Below are 14,364 nucleotides of genomic sequence, written 5' to 3'. Positions count from 1 at the left end.
AGTGTTTGCATTATTGTGCATTTGATGTTGGTTTCATGATTTATAAAGATTGCTATTTTTAATAAAGTTATTGAAATTGTTATTGAGTGTTTGTATTGAACTCATTAGCTTTGTAATAGTGTGCGTCTCATCATGCATTCATTAATGATGTAGAGTGGAAATGTCCACTCCTATCATGCATAATATCAATGCATTATTGGTTTATGTTGTTATTTGTGTATAAATTGTAAAGTTATGCCAGTCTATTTTAGTACAAACTAAATATCAGCTGGAAGAGAGGACAGGTAATGGCACACTAAAACACAGGAAGGGGACAAATGATATAACCATCCAATTTAACAATACACAGAGCAAGAAGAATGAGAAAGCAATAAAAATGGATTATTTAATGGATGATTAATAGACCCTCATTTGTAATGTTATTTCAGGCAAGAATATTAAAAGAGACAGCTGGCTTGCCCTTTGTACTTGTTCAGCTTGCCCTTAGCACTTGTTCATACATGACAGAATGAGAGATCTATGGGTGGGGGTGACACCTGGAAATGGGTATGATTCATGAAGGGATTGATTGATTGGTTGACTGACTGATTAAGAAAAAAAAACGTAGCAGTGGAGGGTGGGGGGGGGGGGGAAGGCGCCCCCAACTTTCCAGTCATATATGGCGTGGAAGGGACAATACCAGCAAAGAAAAATATGAGAAAATGCATAATTTACTACAAAACCCAAAATGCGAAATAAAACCTTGCCAAATTGAACCTTCCCACGAAGGTAATGAATGGAGTTTTGATGCAATGAGCCACAGTTACTTAAAACACTCAACAAATATAACACCTGCCAAAAAAATAAAATAAATAAATAAAATCAATAAATAAATAAAGATAAAAACGCGAGAAAACCTTTAAATTATCACAACGCGAAATATACACACACGCTAAACTGGATGCGTCATTAATTAATATCCCCCCAATAGTTTTATAGCCCCCTCCCCTATTCATTGCTCCCCCCCCCCCCCCCTCCCTGCCTTGAGGAACACCTTCACTTATGGCCTGCTGTTGGGTCAGATTTGAGCCATTTTAACCTCGAAATTACATACAATACATACATACATATCGTCTCCTTGCAATAATTATAATAGTCTTCCTGGCTTAATTTTTGTTTATTCATTATTCCTTATGTATTTATTAATTATTTGTCATTTGTCTAATTCCTTGTTTTATTTAGCCTCGGTATTTAACTAAGCATTTTTTTTTTTCACTTTCTGACTGTGGCCCTTGCAATGAATGGCTTAATTGTTTATTTACTGTTCCTTACGTGTTTATTGATTATATGTGAGTTATTTATTTGATATTCATGATTTTTTTTTTTACTTCGTATTTCTTTATATGATAGTTTTATCTTTTCGTGTTTTCTGGCTTAAGTTTTGTTTATTACTCCTTGTTTGTGTTATTAGGTGTGTCATTAATTATTTGTCTTATTTCTCGTAGTTTAATGGATTTTTTTAGCACTTTAATTATTAGAGTTCCTCACCAGTCATTTTATTCGAGAGAGAGAGAGAGAGGAGAGAGGAGAGAGAGAGAGAGAGAGAGAGAGAGAGGAGGAGAGAGAGAGAGAGAGAGAGAGAGAGAGAGAGAGAGAGAGAGAGTCTAAATGAATGATAAAAAAAAATAATAATCAGTTACAGTATTTTATTTATAAACAAGAACAATTCATGATAATAATAATAATAATAATAATAATAATAATAATATTTAAATACAAGGAGGAAAATGTGTAATAATAATAATAATAATAATAATAATAATAATAATAATAATAATAATAATAATAATAATAATAATAACAATAACTGCTTTTATCTTACTCACACAGATAAATAGTTTTATAAATAGTTTATTGACCATAAACATTGTGTACATACACACAAAATTAAATAGAACAGATAAAAATTTCAAAATGTAGTCAGTGACACACAGAAGACTGGTGACAAAACCTACTAAAGCCCATTAAATGATTGGGGTGTCTCAAGTTTCCACATCATCAGTGGAACACTGCTTCTGAGCACTCAGGGATGGACAAGCTTTTCATGGCTTGTGTGAATGGAGACAAGACGTGTAGGGGATTTATTTGTTCTGTTTTTTCTTGTCCTACTCTCTCTTCCTCCCTCTTGACTCTTCCTTTGCTTCATCCTACTCTTTCTCTTGCTCATTCTTTCTCTCTCTCTCTCTCTCTGGACTTTTCAGACATAGCTCCTTATGATTTTTTGGCAATCCCAAACCTGTTGACAGTATCCTTATCTGAGAGCCCAAGGAGACCATGCAGAATGTGGCAGCATACCTATCATTGGTTGCAGAAGCGTTTGAGCAGTGGAGTGATGGATGATTGTAGGAATGTGGTGGCACTGCTATCCACCATGACATTCATCCACATAACAGAACCATCTCACATGGTGCATTCAGCCTCAGGGAGAGGAACCTCTGTAGCCTTGGGCAGTAGCCCTTGGTCAGGTTTGCTCCAGAGTCAAACCTGCTTACCATCCGAGAATACCTTGGGGAGGAATGAGGAAGCCTTTTGCTCTGAACCCATGAAAATTGTTCAACCCTATAAGGGAAAAATATGAATGTTGAACAAATTGATGAGAAATGGAAGGATTAATGGGCTAAGTGTGTTGGATTACAGAGGGCTTTCTTTGAAGGACATTTTGAATGATACCATAATTTTGGCCCTTAGCCCAAGGTTGGATACTTCTGAACCGTTCTTGCATTTTTAAGCTAAGTAATATAAAATGCTCAATTAACAAAGGAAGGATAATGAAAAGATAAAACAAATCAGGAATTATATCAATTCATAGCTTTATCATAGTTCTAAGTCATAAATACTACAAAAATTAGTCAATCTCTTCAGAAATAATTATAAGATAAGCTTTAATAATAAAAAGTATGTATAAATAGATGAAATGTTGTCACCTTCACCAATGCCGGCTTCTTGTTATTCAGCACATGCTTGTGCTTCCTGAACACCGGTCTCATACTGGATAGAGACAGTAATGTATGGAGGTTTGATGCAATACAACATTTTATATAAGGATAAAAACTTGCATAAACTTCCTGTTTGTGTTTTTCTACTAAGGTGCAATTGTTAGGTGAGCATTTGCAACTTCCTACACTTAAACCATAACATCCCTACTACAGTGGCTCAGAGCCACACCATCACTTGTTGCTTGTCCACTAGTAAATAAGTTTTTTGTTTGTTCATTCTCATTCCTTCCCTATTTAAAACATCATTCCATCTTGTCATGGCCTCTTGAAGATCTTGTTGGCTTCCTGTCACGACAGCGACATCGTCTGCATAGGCCAGCATGATCTCTTTATCCTCCCTTACACACACTTCCTTCAGGCATCTGTCCATGTATATAATGAATAGCAAAGGAGAGAGCATCAATTATTCAATTATTCAATTATTCCTCACACACACACACACACACACACACACACACACACACACACACACACACACACACACACACACACACACACACACACACAGGTAATAACAATAATATCTACCCTATATTGTAATGCACATTTTCATAATCACCACTGAATCATCATCATCATCATCATCATCAATATTTTTTATCAATAATATTAACAGTATTTATATATGTACATAGCATTACTATTATTACTACACACACACACACACACACACACACACACACACACGTACATACACTCACCTCTCGGCAGGGGTGGTGGGGAACAGGAGGAGGAGGAGGAGGAGGAGGAGGAGGAGGAGGAGGAGGAGGAGGAGGAGGAGGAGGAGGTGGACGAGGAGGAGGAGGAGGAGGAGGAGGAGGAGGAGGAGGAGGAGGAGGAGGAGGAGGAGGAGGAGGAGGAAGAGGAGGATTAACACTGTGTGAGTGACTGACAGACTGAATGACTGACTAACTCACTAACTAACTGAATGACTGACTAACTGACTGACTGAATGACTGACTAACTGACTAACTGAGTGACTGACTGACTGACTCACTGACTGATACATACATACAGACAGACAGACACAAGTACACAAGAATAAAAAATAAAATACATAACTGAAAAATCATTGCAATACACAGACAGACAGACAGACCAATGACAGAAAGACAGACAGATGGAGACAAACTAAACAGATAGATAGATAGTGAAATGACCACACAAAACACACACACACACACACACACACACACACACACACACACACACACACACACACACACACACACACACACACGCACCTGTTGAACATAGTAAGCTGTGGCACCAGGTTCAGACGGCCGCTCTACACAGCCTCGGACGCCTCCTGTGCCAACTCCTTGCATCGAACGAACCTGTGTAGACATGAAAGTAAGCAAGCAAGTGTTTATGGCTAATTATAATACTCAATATGCCAGTATCATCTCCAGCATCACCATCTGCTCACCACTGGGGCCTCTCCTGGGGAGAGTTAGGAGAGTGAGAGAGGGGAGGGAGAGAGAGGGAGAGGAGAGGAAGAGAGAAGGGGAGTCTTGGAGATAGTTTGGGGTGAGTCTGGGATGGTCTGGATACATTGGGAATGAGAGAGAGAGAGAGAGAGAGAGAGAGAGAGAGAGAGAGAGAGAGAGAGAGAGAGAGAGAGAGAGAGAGAGAGAGAGAGAGAGAGAGAGAGAGAGAGAGAGAGAGAGAGAGAGAGAGAGAGAGAGAGAGAGAGAGAGAGAGAGAGAGAGAGAGAGAGAGAGAGAGAGAGAGAGAGAGAGAGAGAGAGAGAGAGAGAGAGAGAGAGAGAGAGAGAGAGAGAGAGAGAGAGAGAGAGAGAGAGAGAGAGAGAGAGAGAGAGAGAGAGAGAGAGAGAGAGAGAGAGAGAGAGAGAGAGAGAGAGAGAGAGAGAGAGAGAGAGAGAGAGAGAGAGAGAGAGAGAGAGAGAGAGAGAGAGAGAGAGAGAGAGAGAGAGAGAGAGAGAGAGAGAGAGAGAGAGAGAGAGAGAGAGAGAGAGAGACTGTGAAAGGCTGGAAGAGGCTGTGAGAAGTTGGGATGGACTGGAAGTCTTGGGGACAGTTTGGGGTAAGTCTGGAATGGTCTGGATACACTGGGAATGAGATAGAGTGAGAGAGAGAGGCTGTGAGTGGCTGTGAATAGCTGGGAGAGGGTGTGACAGGTTGTGAGAGGCTGAGAAAAGACAGTGAGAGGGTGGAGAAAATAATGGGAAACTGGAAAAATGAAAAGGAGAGATAGAAAGAGACACACAGGTAGACAGACACACCTGTAGGAAGGGCTCCTTAATATCCCCTTATCAGCTGGAGGGAGGGCTACAGGTAATAATCTTTTCTTCTTCCTTATCCGTGCCTCCTCCTCGTCCTCCTCTTCCTTTTCCTCCTCCACCTCGTACTCCGGAACTGGCGACCCCACCACCGGCACCTCCGACATGGCCTCCTGCGGGATGGTAAGGTAGTTAGGGAACTGTCTGAGTTAGCGTGTGTGTGTATGTTGGTTAAGTTTGGTTAAGTGTTAAACAAAGAATGGTATTTTATATTAATTTCAATATTTATCTACTTATTATCTGTATTTTGAAGATACATGTAGCATTTGAACTGTAAACCTTTGTAATTGTCTGTCTCCTGCACACCCAGCTCCTCAACACCCCTGTGCCTGCAAATGGGTCACTGAACATTAAATAAACTTGTCTCAGTCCCCTACATACACACAAGTGGCTGGCCAAACACTGCATCAACACAAACAATGGATAAACAGTGGGAATCTGCTGGTCTGAGTCCCCTACATACACACAAGTGGTTGGCCAAACACTGCATCAACACAAACAGTGAATAAACAGTGAGAATCTGCTGGTCTGAGCCCCCAAAACACACTAGTGGCTGGCCAAACACTAGATCAACACAAACAGTGAATAAACAGTGGGAATCTGCTGGTCTGAGCCCCCAAAACACACAAGTGGCTGGCCAAACACTAGATCAACACAAACAGTGGATAAACAGTGGGAATCTGCTGGTCTGAGTCCCCTACATAAACACAAGTGGCTGGCCAAACACTAGATCAACTCAAACAGTGGATAAATAGTAGGAATCTGCTGGTCTGAGCCCCCAAAACACACAAGTGGTTGGCCAAACACTGCATCAACACAAACAGTGGATAAACAGTGGGAATCTGCTGGTCTGAGTCCCCTACATACACACAAGTGGCTGGCCAAACACTGCATCAACACAAACAGTGAATAAACAGTGGGAATCTGCTGGTCTGAGTCCCCTACATACACACAAGTGGCTGGCCAAACACTGCATCAACACAAACAGTGGATAAACAGTGGGAATCTGCTGGTCTGAGTCCCCTACATACACACAAGTGGCTGGCCAAACACTGCATCAACACAAACAATGGATAAACAGTGGGAATCTGCTGGTCTGAGTCCCCTACATACACACAAGTGGCTGGCCAAACACTAGATCAACACAAACAGTGAATAAACAGTGGGAATCTGCTGGTCTGAGTCCCCTACATACACACAAGTGGCTGGCCAAACACTAGATCAACACAAACAGTGAATAAACAGTGAGAATCTGCTGGTCTGAGCCCCCAAAACACACTAGTGGCTGGCCAAACACTAGATCAACACAAACAGTGAATAAACAGTGGGAATCTGCTGGTCTGAGCCCCCAAAACACACAAGTGGCTGGCCAAACACTAGATCAACACAAACAGTGGATAAACAGTGGGAATCTGCTGGTCTGAGTCCCCTACATAAACACAAGTGGCTGGCCAAACACTAGATCAACACAAACAGTGGATAAATAGTAGGAATCTGCTGGTCTGAGCCCCCAAAACACACAAGTGGCTGGCCAAACACTGCATCAACACAAACAGTGGATAAACAGTGGGAATCTGCTGGTCTGAGTCCGCTACATACACACAAGTGGCTGGCCAAATACTGCATCAACACAAACAGTGAATAAACAGTGGGAATCTGCTGGTCTGAGTCCCCTACATACACACAAGTGGCTGGCCAAACACTAGATCAACACAAACAGTGAATAAACAGTGAGAATCTGCTGGTCTGAGCCCCCAAAACACACTAGTGGCTGGCCAAACACTAGATCAACACAAACAGTGAATAAACAGTGGGAATCTGCTGGTCTGAGCCCCCAAAACACACAAATGGCTGGCCAAACACTAGATCAACACAAACAGTGGATAAACAGTGGGAATCTGCTGGTCTGAGTCCCCTACAGAAACACAAGTGGCTGGCCAAACACTAGATCAACACAAACAGTGGATAAATAGTAGGAATCTGCTGGTCTGAGCCCCCAAAACACACAAGTGGCTGGCCAAACACTGCATCAACACAAACAGTGGATAAACAGTGGGAATCTGCTGGTCTGAGTCCGCTACATACACACAAGTGGCTGGCCAAATACTGCATCAACACAAACAGTGAATAAACAGTGGGAATCTGCTGGTCTGAGTCCCCTACATACACACAAGTGGCTGGCCAAACACTGCATCAACACAAACAGTGGATAAACAGTGGGAATCTGCTGGTCTGAGTCCCCTACATACACACAAGTGGCTGGCTAAACACTGCATCAACACAAACAATGGATAAACAGTGGGAATCTGCTGGTCTGAGTCCCCTACATACACACAAGTGGCTGGCCAAACACTAGATCAACACAAACAGTGAATAAACAGTGAGAATCTGCTGGTCTGAGCCCCCAAAACACACAAGTGGCTGGCCAAACACTAGATCAACACAAACAGTGAATAAACAGTGGGAATCTGCTGGTCTGAGCCCCCAAAACACACAACTGGCTGGCCAAACACTAGATCAACACAAACAGTGGATAAACAGTGGGAATCTGCTGGTCTGAATCCCCTACATAAACACAAGTGTCTGGCCAAACACTAGATCAACACAAACAGTGGATAAATAGTAGGAATCTGCTGGTCTGAGCCCCCAAAACACACAAGTGGCTGACCAAACACTGCATCAACACAAACAGTGGATAAACAGTGGGAATCTGCTGGTCTGAGTCCGCTACATACACACAAGTGGCTGGCCAAATACTGCATCAACACAAACAGTGAATAAACAGTGGGAATCTGCTGGTCTGAGTCCCCTACATACACACAAGTGGCTGGCCAAACACTGCATCAACACAAACAGTGGATAAACAGTGGGAATCTGCTGGTCTGAGTCCCCTACATACACACAAGTGGCTGGCTAAACACTGCATCAACACAAACAATGGATAAACAGTGGGAATCTGCTGGTCTGAGTCCCCTACATACACACAAGTGGCTGGCCAAACACTAGATCAACACAAACAGTGAATAAACAGTGAGAATCTGCTGGTCTGAGCCCCCAAAACACACAAGTGGCTGGCCAAACACTAGATCAACACAAACAGTGAATAAACAGTGGGAATCTGCTGGTCTGAGCCCCCAAAACACACAACTGGCTGGCCAAACACTAGATCAACACAAACAGTGGATAAACAGTGGGAATCTGCTGGTCTGAATCCCCTACATAAACACAAGTGGCTGGCCAAACACTAGATCAACACAAACAGTGGATAAATAGTAGGAATCTGCTGGTCTGAGCCCCCAAAACACACAAGTGGCTGACCAAACACTGCATCAACACAAACAGTGGATAAACAGTGGGAATCTGCTGGTCTGAGTCCGCTACATACACACAAGTGGCTGGCCAAATACTGCATCAACACAAACAGTGAATAAACAGTGGGAATCTGCTGGTCTGAGTCCCCTACATACACACAAGTGGCTGGCCAAACACTGCATCAACACAAACAGTGGGATAAACAGTGGGAATCTGCTGGTCTGAGTCCCCTACATACACACAAGTGGCTGGCTAAACACTGCATCAACACAAACAATGGATAAACAGTGGGAATCTGCTGGTCTGAGTCCCCTACATACACACAAGTGGTTGGCCAAACACTAGATCAACACAAACAGTGAATAAACAGTGAGAATCTGCTGGTCTGAGCCCCCAAAACACACAAGTGGCTGGCCAAACACTAGATCAACACAAACAGTGAATAAACAGTGGGAATCTGCTGGTCTGAGCCCCCAAAACACACAACTGGCTGGCCAAACACTAGATCAACACAAACAGTGGATAAACAGTGGGAATCTGCTGGTCTGAATCCCATACATAAACACAAGTGGCTGGCCAAACACTAGATCAACACAAACAGTGGATAAATAGTAGGAATCTGCTGGTCTGAGCCCCCCAAAACACACAAGTGGCTGGCCAAACACTGCATCAACACAAACAGTGGATAAACAGTGGGAATCTGCTGGTCTGAGTCCCCTACATACACACAAGTGGCTGGCCAAACACTAGATCAACACAAACAGTGAATAAACAGTGGGAATCTGCTGGTCTGAGCCCCCAAAACACACAAGTGGCTGGCCAAACACTAAATCAACACAAACAGTGAATAAACAGTGGGAATCTGCTGGTCTGAGCCCCCAAAACACACAACTGGCTGGCCAAAACACTAGATCAACACAAACAGGGGATAAACAGTGGGAATCTGCTGGTCTGAATCCCCTACATAAACACAAGTGGCTGGCCAAACACTAGATCAACACAAACAGTGGATAAATAGTAGGAATCTGCTGGTCTGAGCCCCCAAAACACACAAGTGGCTGGCCAAACACTGCATCAACACAAACAGTGGATAAACAGTGGGAAGCTGCTGGTCTGAGTCCCCTACATACACACAAGTGGCTGGCCAAACACTAGATGAACACAAACAGTGAATAAACAGTGGGAATCTGCTGGTCTGAGCCCCCATTAACACACAAGTGGCTGGCCAAACACTAAATCAACACAAACAGTGAATAAACAGTGGGGAATCTGCTGGTCTGAGCCCCCAAAACACACAAGTGGCTGGCCAGACACTGCGTCAACACAAACAGTGAATAAACAGTGGGAATCTGCTGGTCTGAGCCCCCAAAACACACAAGTGGCTGGCCAGACACTGCATCAACACAAACAGTGAATAAACAGTGGGAATCTGCTGGTCTGAGCCCCCAAAACACACTAGTGGCTGGCCAGACACTGCAATAGGCACAGATGGGGAGCTGGTTTGGCCTGACAGCACCCTCCAGTATTCATGTAAATTCTGGCTACCATTTGCAATTCTATTTTGGGGAGCCACACCTCAGAGAGTCTCTTTTATTGAAGTTTTGTCCCCCCCCACGGCTGGCTGGCCTACATAACAAAATAAATAGATAATGTTTTTTTTTTGTCAGTTAGAAGACTTTTTCATCTCTACCTGTTGAAATAAGATTATCTCGGAAAGTTTAAAAATGATGCATTACTACTACTACTACTACTACTTACCCTGAACAATACCTCATCCTCAGCATCAGAGGACGGCCCCTCCCCCTCCTCACTGACTAACTGTTGTTGTTGTTGCAGTTGTTGTTGTAACAGAATCAACCTCTTCCTCTCCCTCTCTCTCTGACGTGCCTCCCTCCTGGCCTCCCTCTCTCTCCTCCTCCTCTCCCTTCTCTCCTTCCTCTCTTGCTTCTCTCTCTCTCTCTCGGCTGCTGCTGCAATCTCTGGGTCCACCATGTCCTCGTTGATCCTCGGGATTTGCTGCAAAAGGAGGGAGAGAGTGAGTGAGTGGAGAGTGGGAGAGAGGATGAGAGAGAAGGGTAAAACTATTATTGTAAGAGAGAGAGAGAGAGAGAGAGAGAGAGAGAGAGAGAGAGAGAGAGAGAGAGAGAGAGAGAGAGAGAGAGAGAGAGAGAGAGAGAGAGAGAGAGAGAGAGAGAGAGAGAGAGAGAGAGAGAGAGAGAGAGAGAGAGAGAGAGAGAGAGAGAGAGAAATATGTAGCAGTAATAATAATAATAATAATAATAATAATAATAATAATAATAATAATAATAATAATAATAATAATAATAATAATATCTAAAACATTCTCTCTCTCTCTCTCTCTCTCTCTCTCTTTTCTCCTAGTGCAACCTACACTCATAAATTATTTCTTGCCCCAAAAAAGCTAATGTGGAATAAGACAAACAGTAACAAGTCCGAACATAGCAGTGGATCTTAAACTCCTAGAAACTGGGAGACATTACTGTATTCCAGACATTGGCGTTTGTATACAAAGCTCTTAATACAAACACAAGAGACACGGGCTCATGATATTCAGTTAAGACAGACAGGTAACTTGAGGACACCCTTCTGCTGAACCTCCCGTGCCCAACAGAGTGTCGTCTCACGAGGAACCAAGCACTGGACCCGGCTCTCGGACACAGTTAAAAACAAACCATTACATTCCTTTAAATTACTGATAAAACAACACTTAACAAGTAATTATTCATTGTATTTATTAGTTTTCAAATTGTAATCAGCTCTACTATTATAAACATATGTAATTGTTTGTAATTTGTAATAGTTATTATTATTATTATTATTATTATTTACTTTTGTTATTGATATAATTCTTTTTTGCATGTATCTATAATTTGATTGGGTTAAAGTTATGAATTACTTACTAAATAATTATGTACTGTCTTTTTCTTTTTTTTTCATGATAGCTGAATAAAACACTGGTCTTAAACCTTAGTGTAAAATATTCATTAGTCCACAAAGACCTTGTGCTCCATGGACTGGCCATCACATATCAGAATGTCTATATACCAGTCTGTCTGTATATATTAACACCAATATATATCATTTAATCAATCAATCACTCTGTAAGGAAAATATAGACAAATAAATACAATAACAACAGATGTATATACACTCTCTCTCTCTCTCACCTGCTGAGGAGGGAGATAAGCCAAGCCACAGCTAACCCAGGTGTGTGTGGCCCACCTCCACCTCCCATCACCCCCGCTGGCAGCACCGCAGGGGGGCAGGAGGGGGTGAGGGATGACTGGGCAGGGGTCACAGGGAGAGGGGTGGCTGGGGCAGGGGTCTGGGGCTGGGGTCGGGGGAAAGCCTGGGACTCCAACCACTTGCATGACCCGACCAACTCCAACAACTTCTGCCCCTAATACCTGCGTGTTGTCAGCTGGAACAACCTGAGAGGAAGGAGGTGCTCAGAAGTAGTAGTAGTAGTAGTAAGATTGATTTTCTATCTCTGTCTCTCCTTTCTGTATGTAAAAAACTTTCTCTCTCTCTCTCTCTCTCTCTCTCTCTCTCTCTCTCTCTCACCTGTATGACATTCCCTGCCTGCACTATCATGGGGAAGTGGGGCTGCGGGGCTGAGGCATCTTGGGGCAACACCTGAAGCATGTTCCCCACTCGAATAACCCTTGTTGTGGCGGTGGTGGCAGTGGTGGTGGTGGCGTCAGTCCCCTCGGCTGCATCGTAAGGTACTGGAACTGTTGGGAGGAGGGGGGTTAGTTTGGGCGGCCACGCCCCGGGGACTTAGCCTTGGGAGGAGAGCGTGCCCAAAGGGGGGCAGGGACCGGTTCTTGTAGGGGCTGCGGGCACACGCGGGAGGGCGGCCCTGGGGAGAAAGCTACTAGATTCGTTCAAAGCATATCTAAACCTAACAGAACACTATTTACAAATAAACCCACCTGTTATAATTAGCTTGTGCAACAGTTTGAGGGCGAAGGTAAGGAGTGAGGAGCCACTGCTTACAGGGATAGCCACTGTCCCGGGAAGGTAGCATCCTGCAGGTACATGTTGTTCCTCAAACATCAGTTTGAGTGCTGACTTATCTAGTATTCTTGCATCGTTGACTGAGCCAGGCCACCTTGCCACAATGTCAAGAATCTTATAGTGAGCATCAAATACTACTTGCACATTTATGCTGTGATAGCGTTTCCTGTTCACATATACATGTTCATCGACATGAGGAGACACAATTCTTATATGAGTGCCATCAATCACTCCCACAACACCGGGAAACTGAGTTACTTGCATGAACTCTGCCTGTTTTTGCTGCACTTCACGCTGGGTGTGAGGGAAAGCCACGAACTGGCAGATTATTTCTGGGTCAGCCAGTGCATCAATTGTCTGTGATATTGCACGGCTGATAGTGGGCTGCGTTGTTCCAAAATCATCACAACTGCACTGTTGCATTTTTTTCTGTGGCTAAATATCGTGGTAATTGTCTAGAGTCCTTACCGGGCCTTATTACTGGTCTATTCACTTCAATTCTTTTACACATACCTTCACATGCACCTAAAACATCATTTTAAAGTGGGGGACAAATGCCCCCTTCCCTCTAGTCCAGCAAAATTGGGGACATGTGGGAAGGCGGGGTTTTTGGGTGGGGGAGACATAAATCAGCGAGCGATTTTCGGCCAGGTTAGGTTAGGTTAGGTTAGGTTAGGTTAGGTTAACCTAACCTAACCTAACCTAACCTAACTTAACCTAACCTAACCTAACCTAACCTGGCCGAAAATCGCTCGCTGATTTATGTCTCCCCCACCCAAAAACCCCGCCTTCCCACATGTCCCCAATTTTGCTGGACTAGAGGGAAGGGGGCATTTGTCCCCCACTTTAAAATGATGTTTTAGGTGCATGTGAAGGTATGTGTAAAAGAATTGAAGTGAATAGACCAGTAATAAGGCCCGGTAAGGACTCTAGACAATTACCAAAATGATAATTAAAAGAAAAAAAAAGATAAGGTTTAGAAGAAAATAATATTCTCTCTCTCTCTCTCTCTCTCTCTCTAACCTTGCATAGCACACACACACACACACACACACACACACACACACACCTAGTTAGCATCCTGTTCTGGGTAAGATATTGTGAGAGGCCTGATAAAACATTATTTCAGAGAACGTATCAGTGGTAACAGCACCAGCCAGCAGTGTGGATTTCAAGGACCCTGTCTATAAATATTTTGATTATAGTTTTCGCATGCATTGATTTTTATTCAAGCAAAATTGTATCAGAAATAAATAAAATGTGCATTTCTTGTGGGTATAATTATCTCATTGTTCATTTTTTTTCTCTGCCAATATCCTTGTGTATATTAACCTTAAAAATAAATAAATAAATAAATAAATAAATAAAAATATTGATTGAAGTATTAATGAAATGATAGAGAGTGACTGATGAATAACCTTAACCCTCAGAGAGATTTAGGAAATTCTACATTACGTCAAATTTTCAAGATGGCTGCCGTTAACTTCCGGATCCTTTGTCTGTAAATTAATTTTATCGAAAGTTAAATATTAGTTAATGGCAAAAAAATAGTTTAAAAAATATAAATTTAAAAATCTGAAATATGTATGTCATTCAGGGATATATAATTACGTCAGGAAGTGAAGTATATGTTATATCTATGTCTGAAAGCGATATTATTTCAGTAAGAGAAAG

The 14,364-nt window shown here is 42.6% G+C and overlaps 1 protein-coding gene across 2 annotated transcripts; it reads right to left on the bottom strand.

Annotated features, from left to right (window-relative positions):
- Positions 1-2,821: 2,821 nt before the first annotated feature.
- LOC135111274 (uncharacterized) lies at positions 2,822-13,155 on the bottom strand. 2 transcript variants are annotated; one of them, XM_064024509.1, is made up of 7 exons: positions 12,606-13,155; positions 12,235-12,404; positions 11,838-12,101; positions 10,408-10,665; positions 5,281-5,450; positions 4,280-4,372; positions 2,822-3,397 (listed from the first exon to the last, which is right to left on the bottom strand). In XM_064024509.1, the coding sequence occupies exons 1-6, from the start codon at positions 13,111-13,113 to the stop codon at positions 4,324-4,326; spliced, it is 1,419 nt and encodes a 472-aa protein (XP_063880579.1). In that variant the 5' UTR covers positions 13,114-13,155; the 3' UTR covers positions 2,822-3,397; positions 4,280-4,323. The 2 variants fall into 2 exon arrangements, with proteins under 2 accessions (XP_063880579.1, XP_063880578.1); XM_064024508.1 differs by having other exon boundaries at positions 2,822-4,372.
- Between the last annotated feature and the right edge of the window lie 1,209 nt (positions 13,156-14,364).

The sequence above is a fragment of the Scylla paramamosain genome, chromosome 21, assembly GCF_035594125.1.
Source record: "Scylla paramamosain isolate STU-SP2022 chromosome 21, ASM3559412v1, whole genome shotgun sequence".
NCBI classification, from domain to species: Eukaryota; Metazoa; Arthropoda; class Malacostraca; order Decapoda; family Portunidae; genus Scylla; species Scylla paramamosain.
The sequence above is the reverse complement of the archived record's forward strand: the minus strand, read 5'-3'. Positions and strand labels throughout refer to the sequence as shown.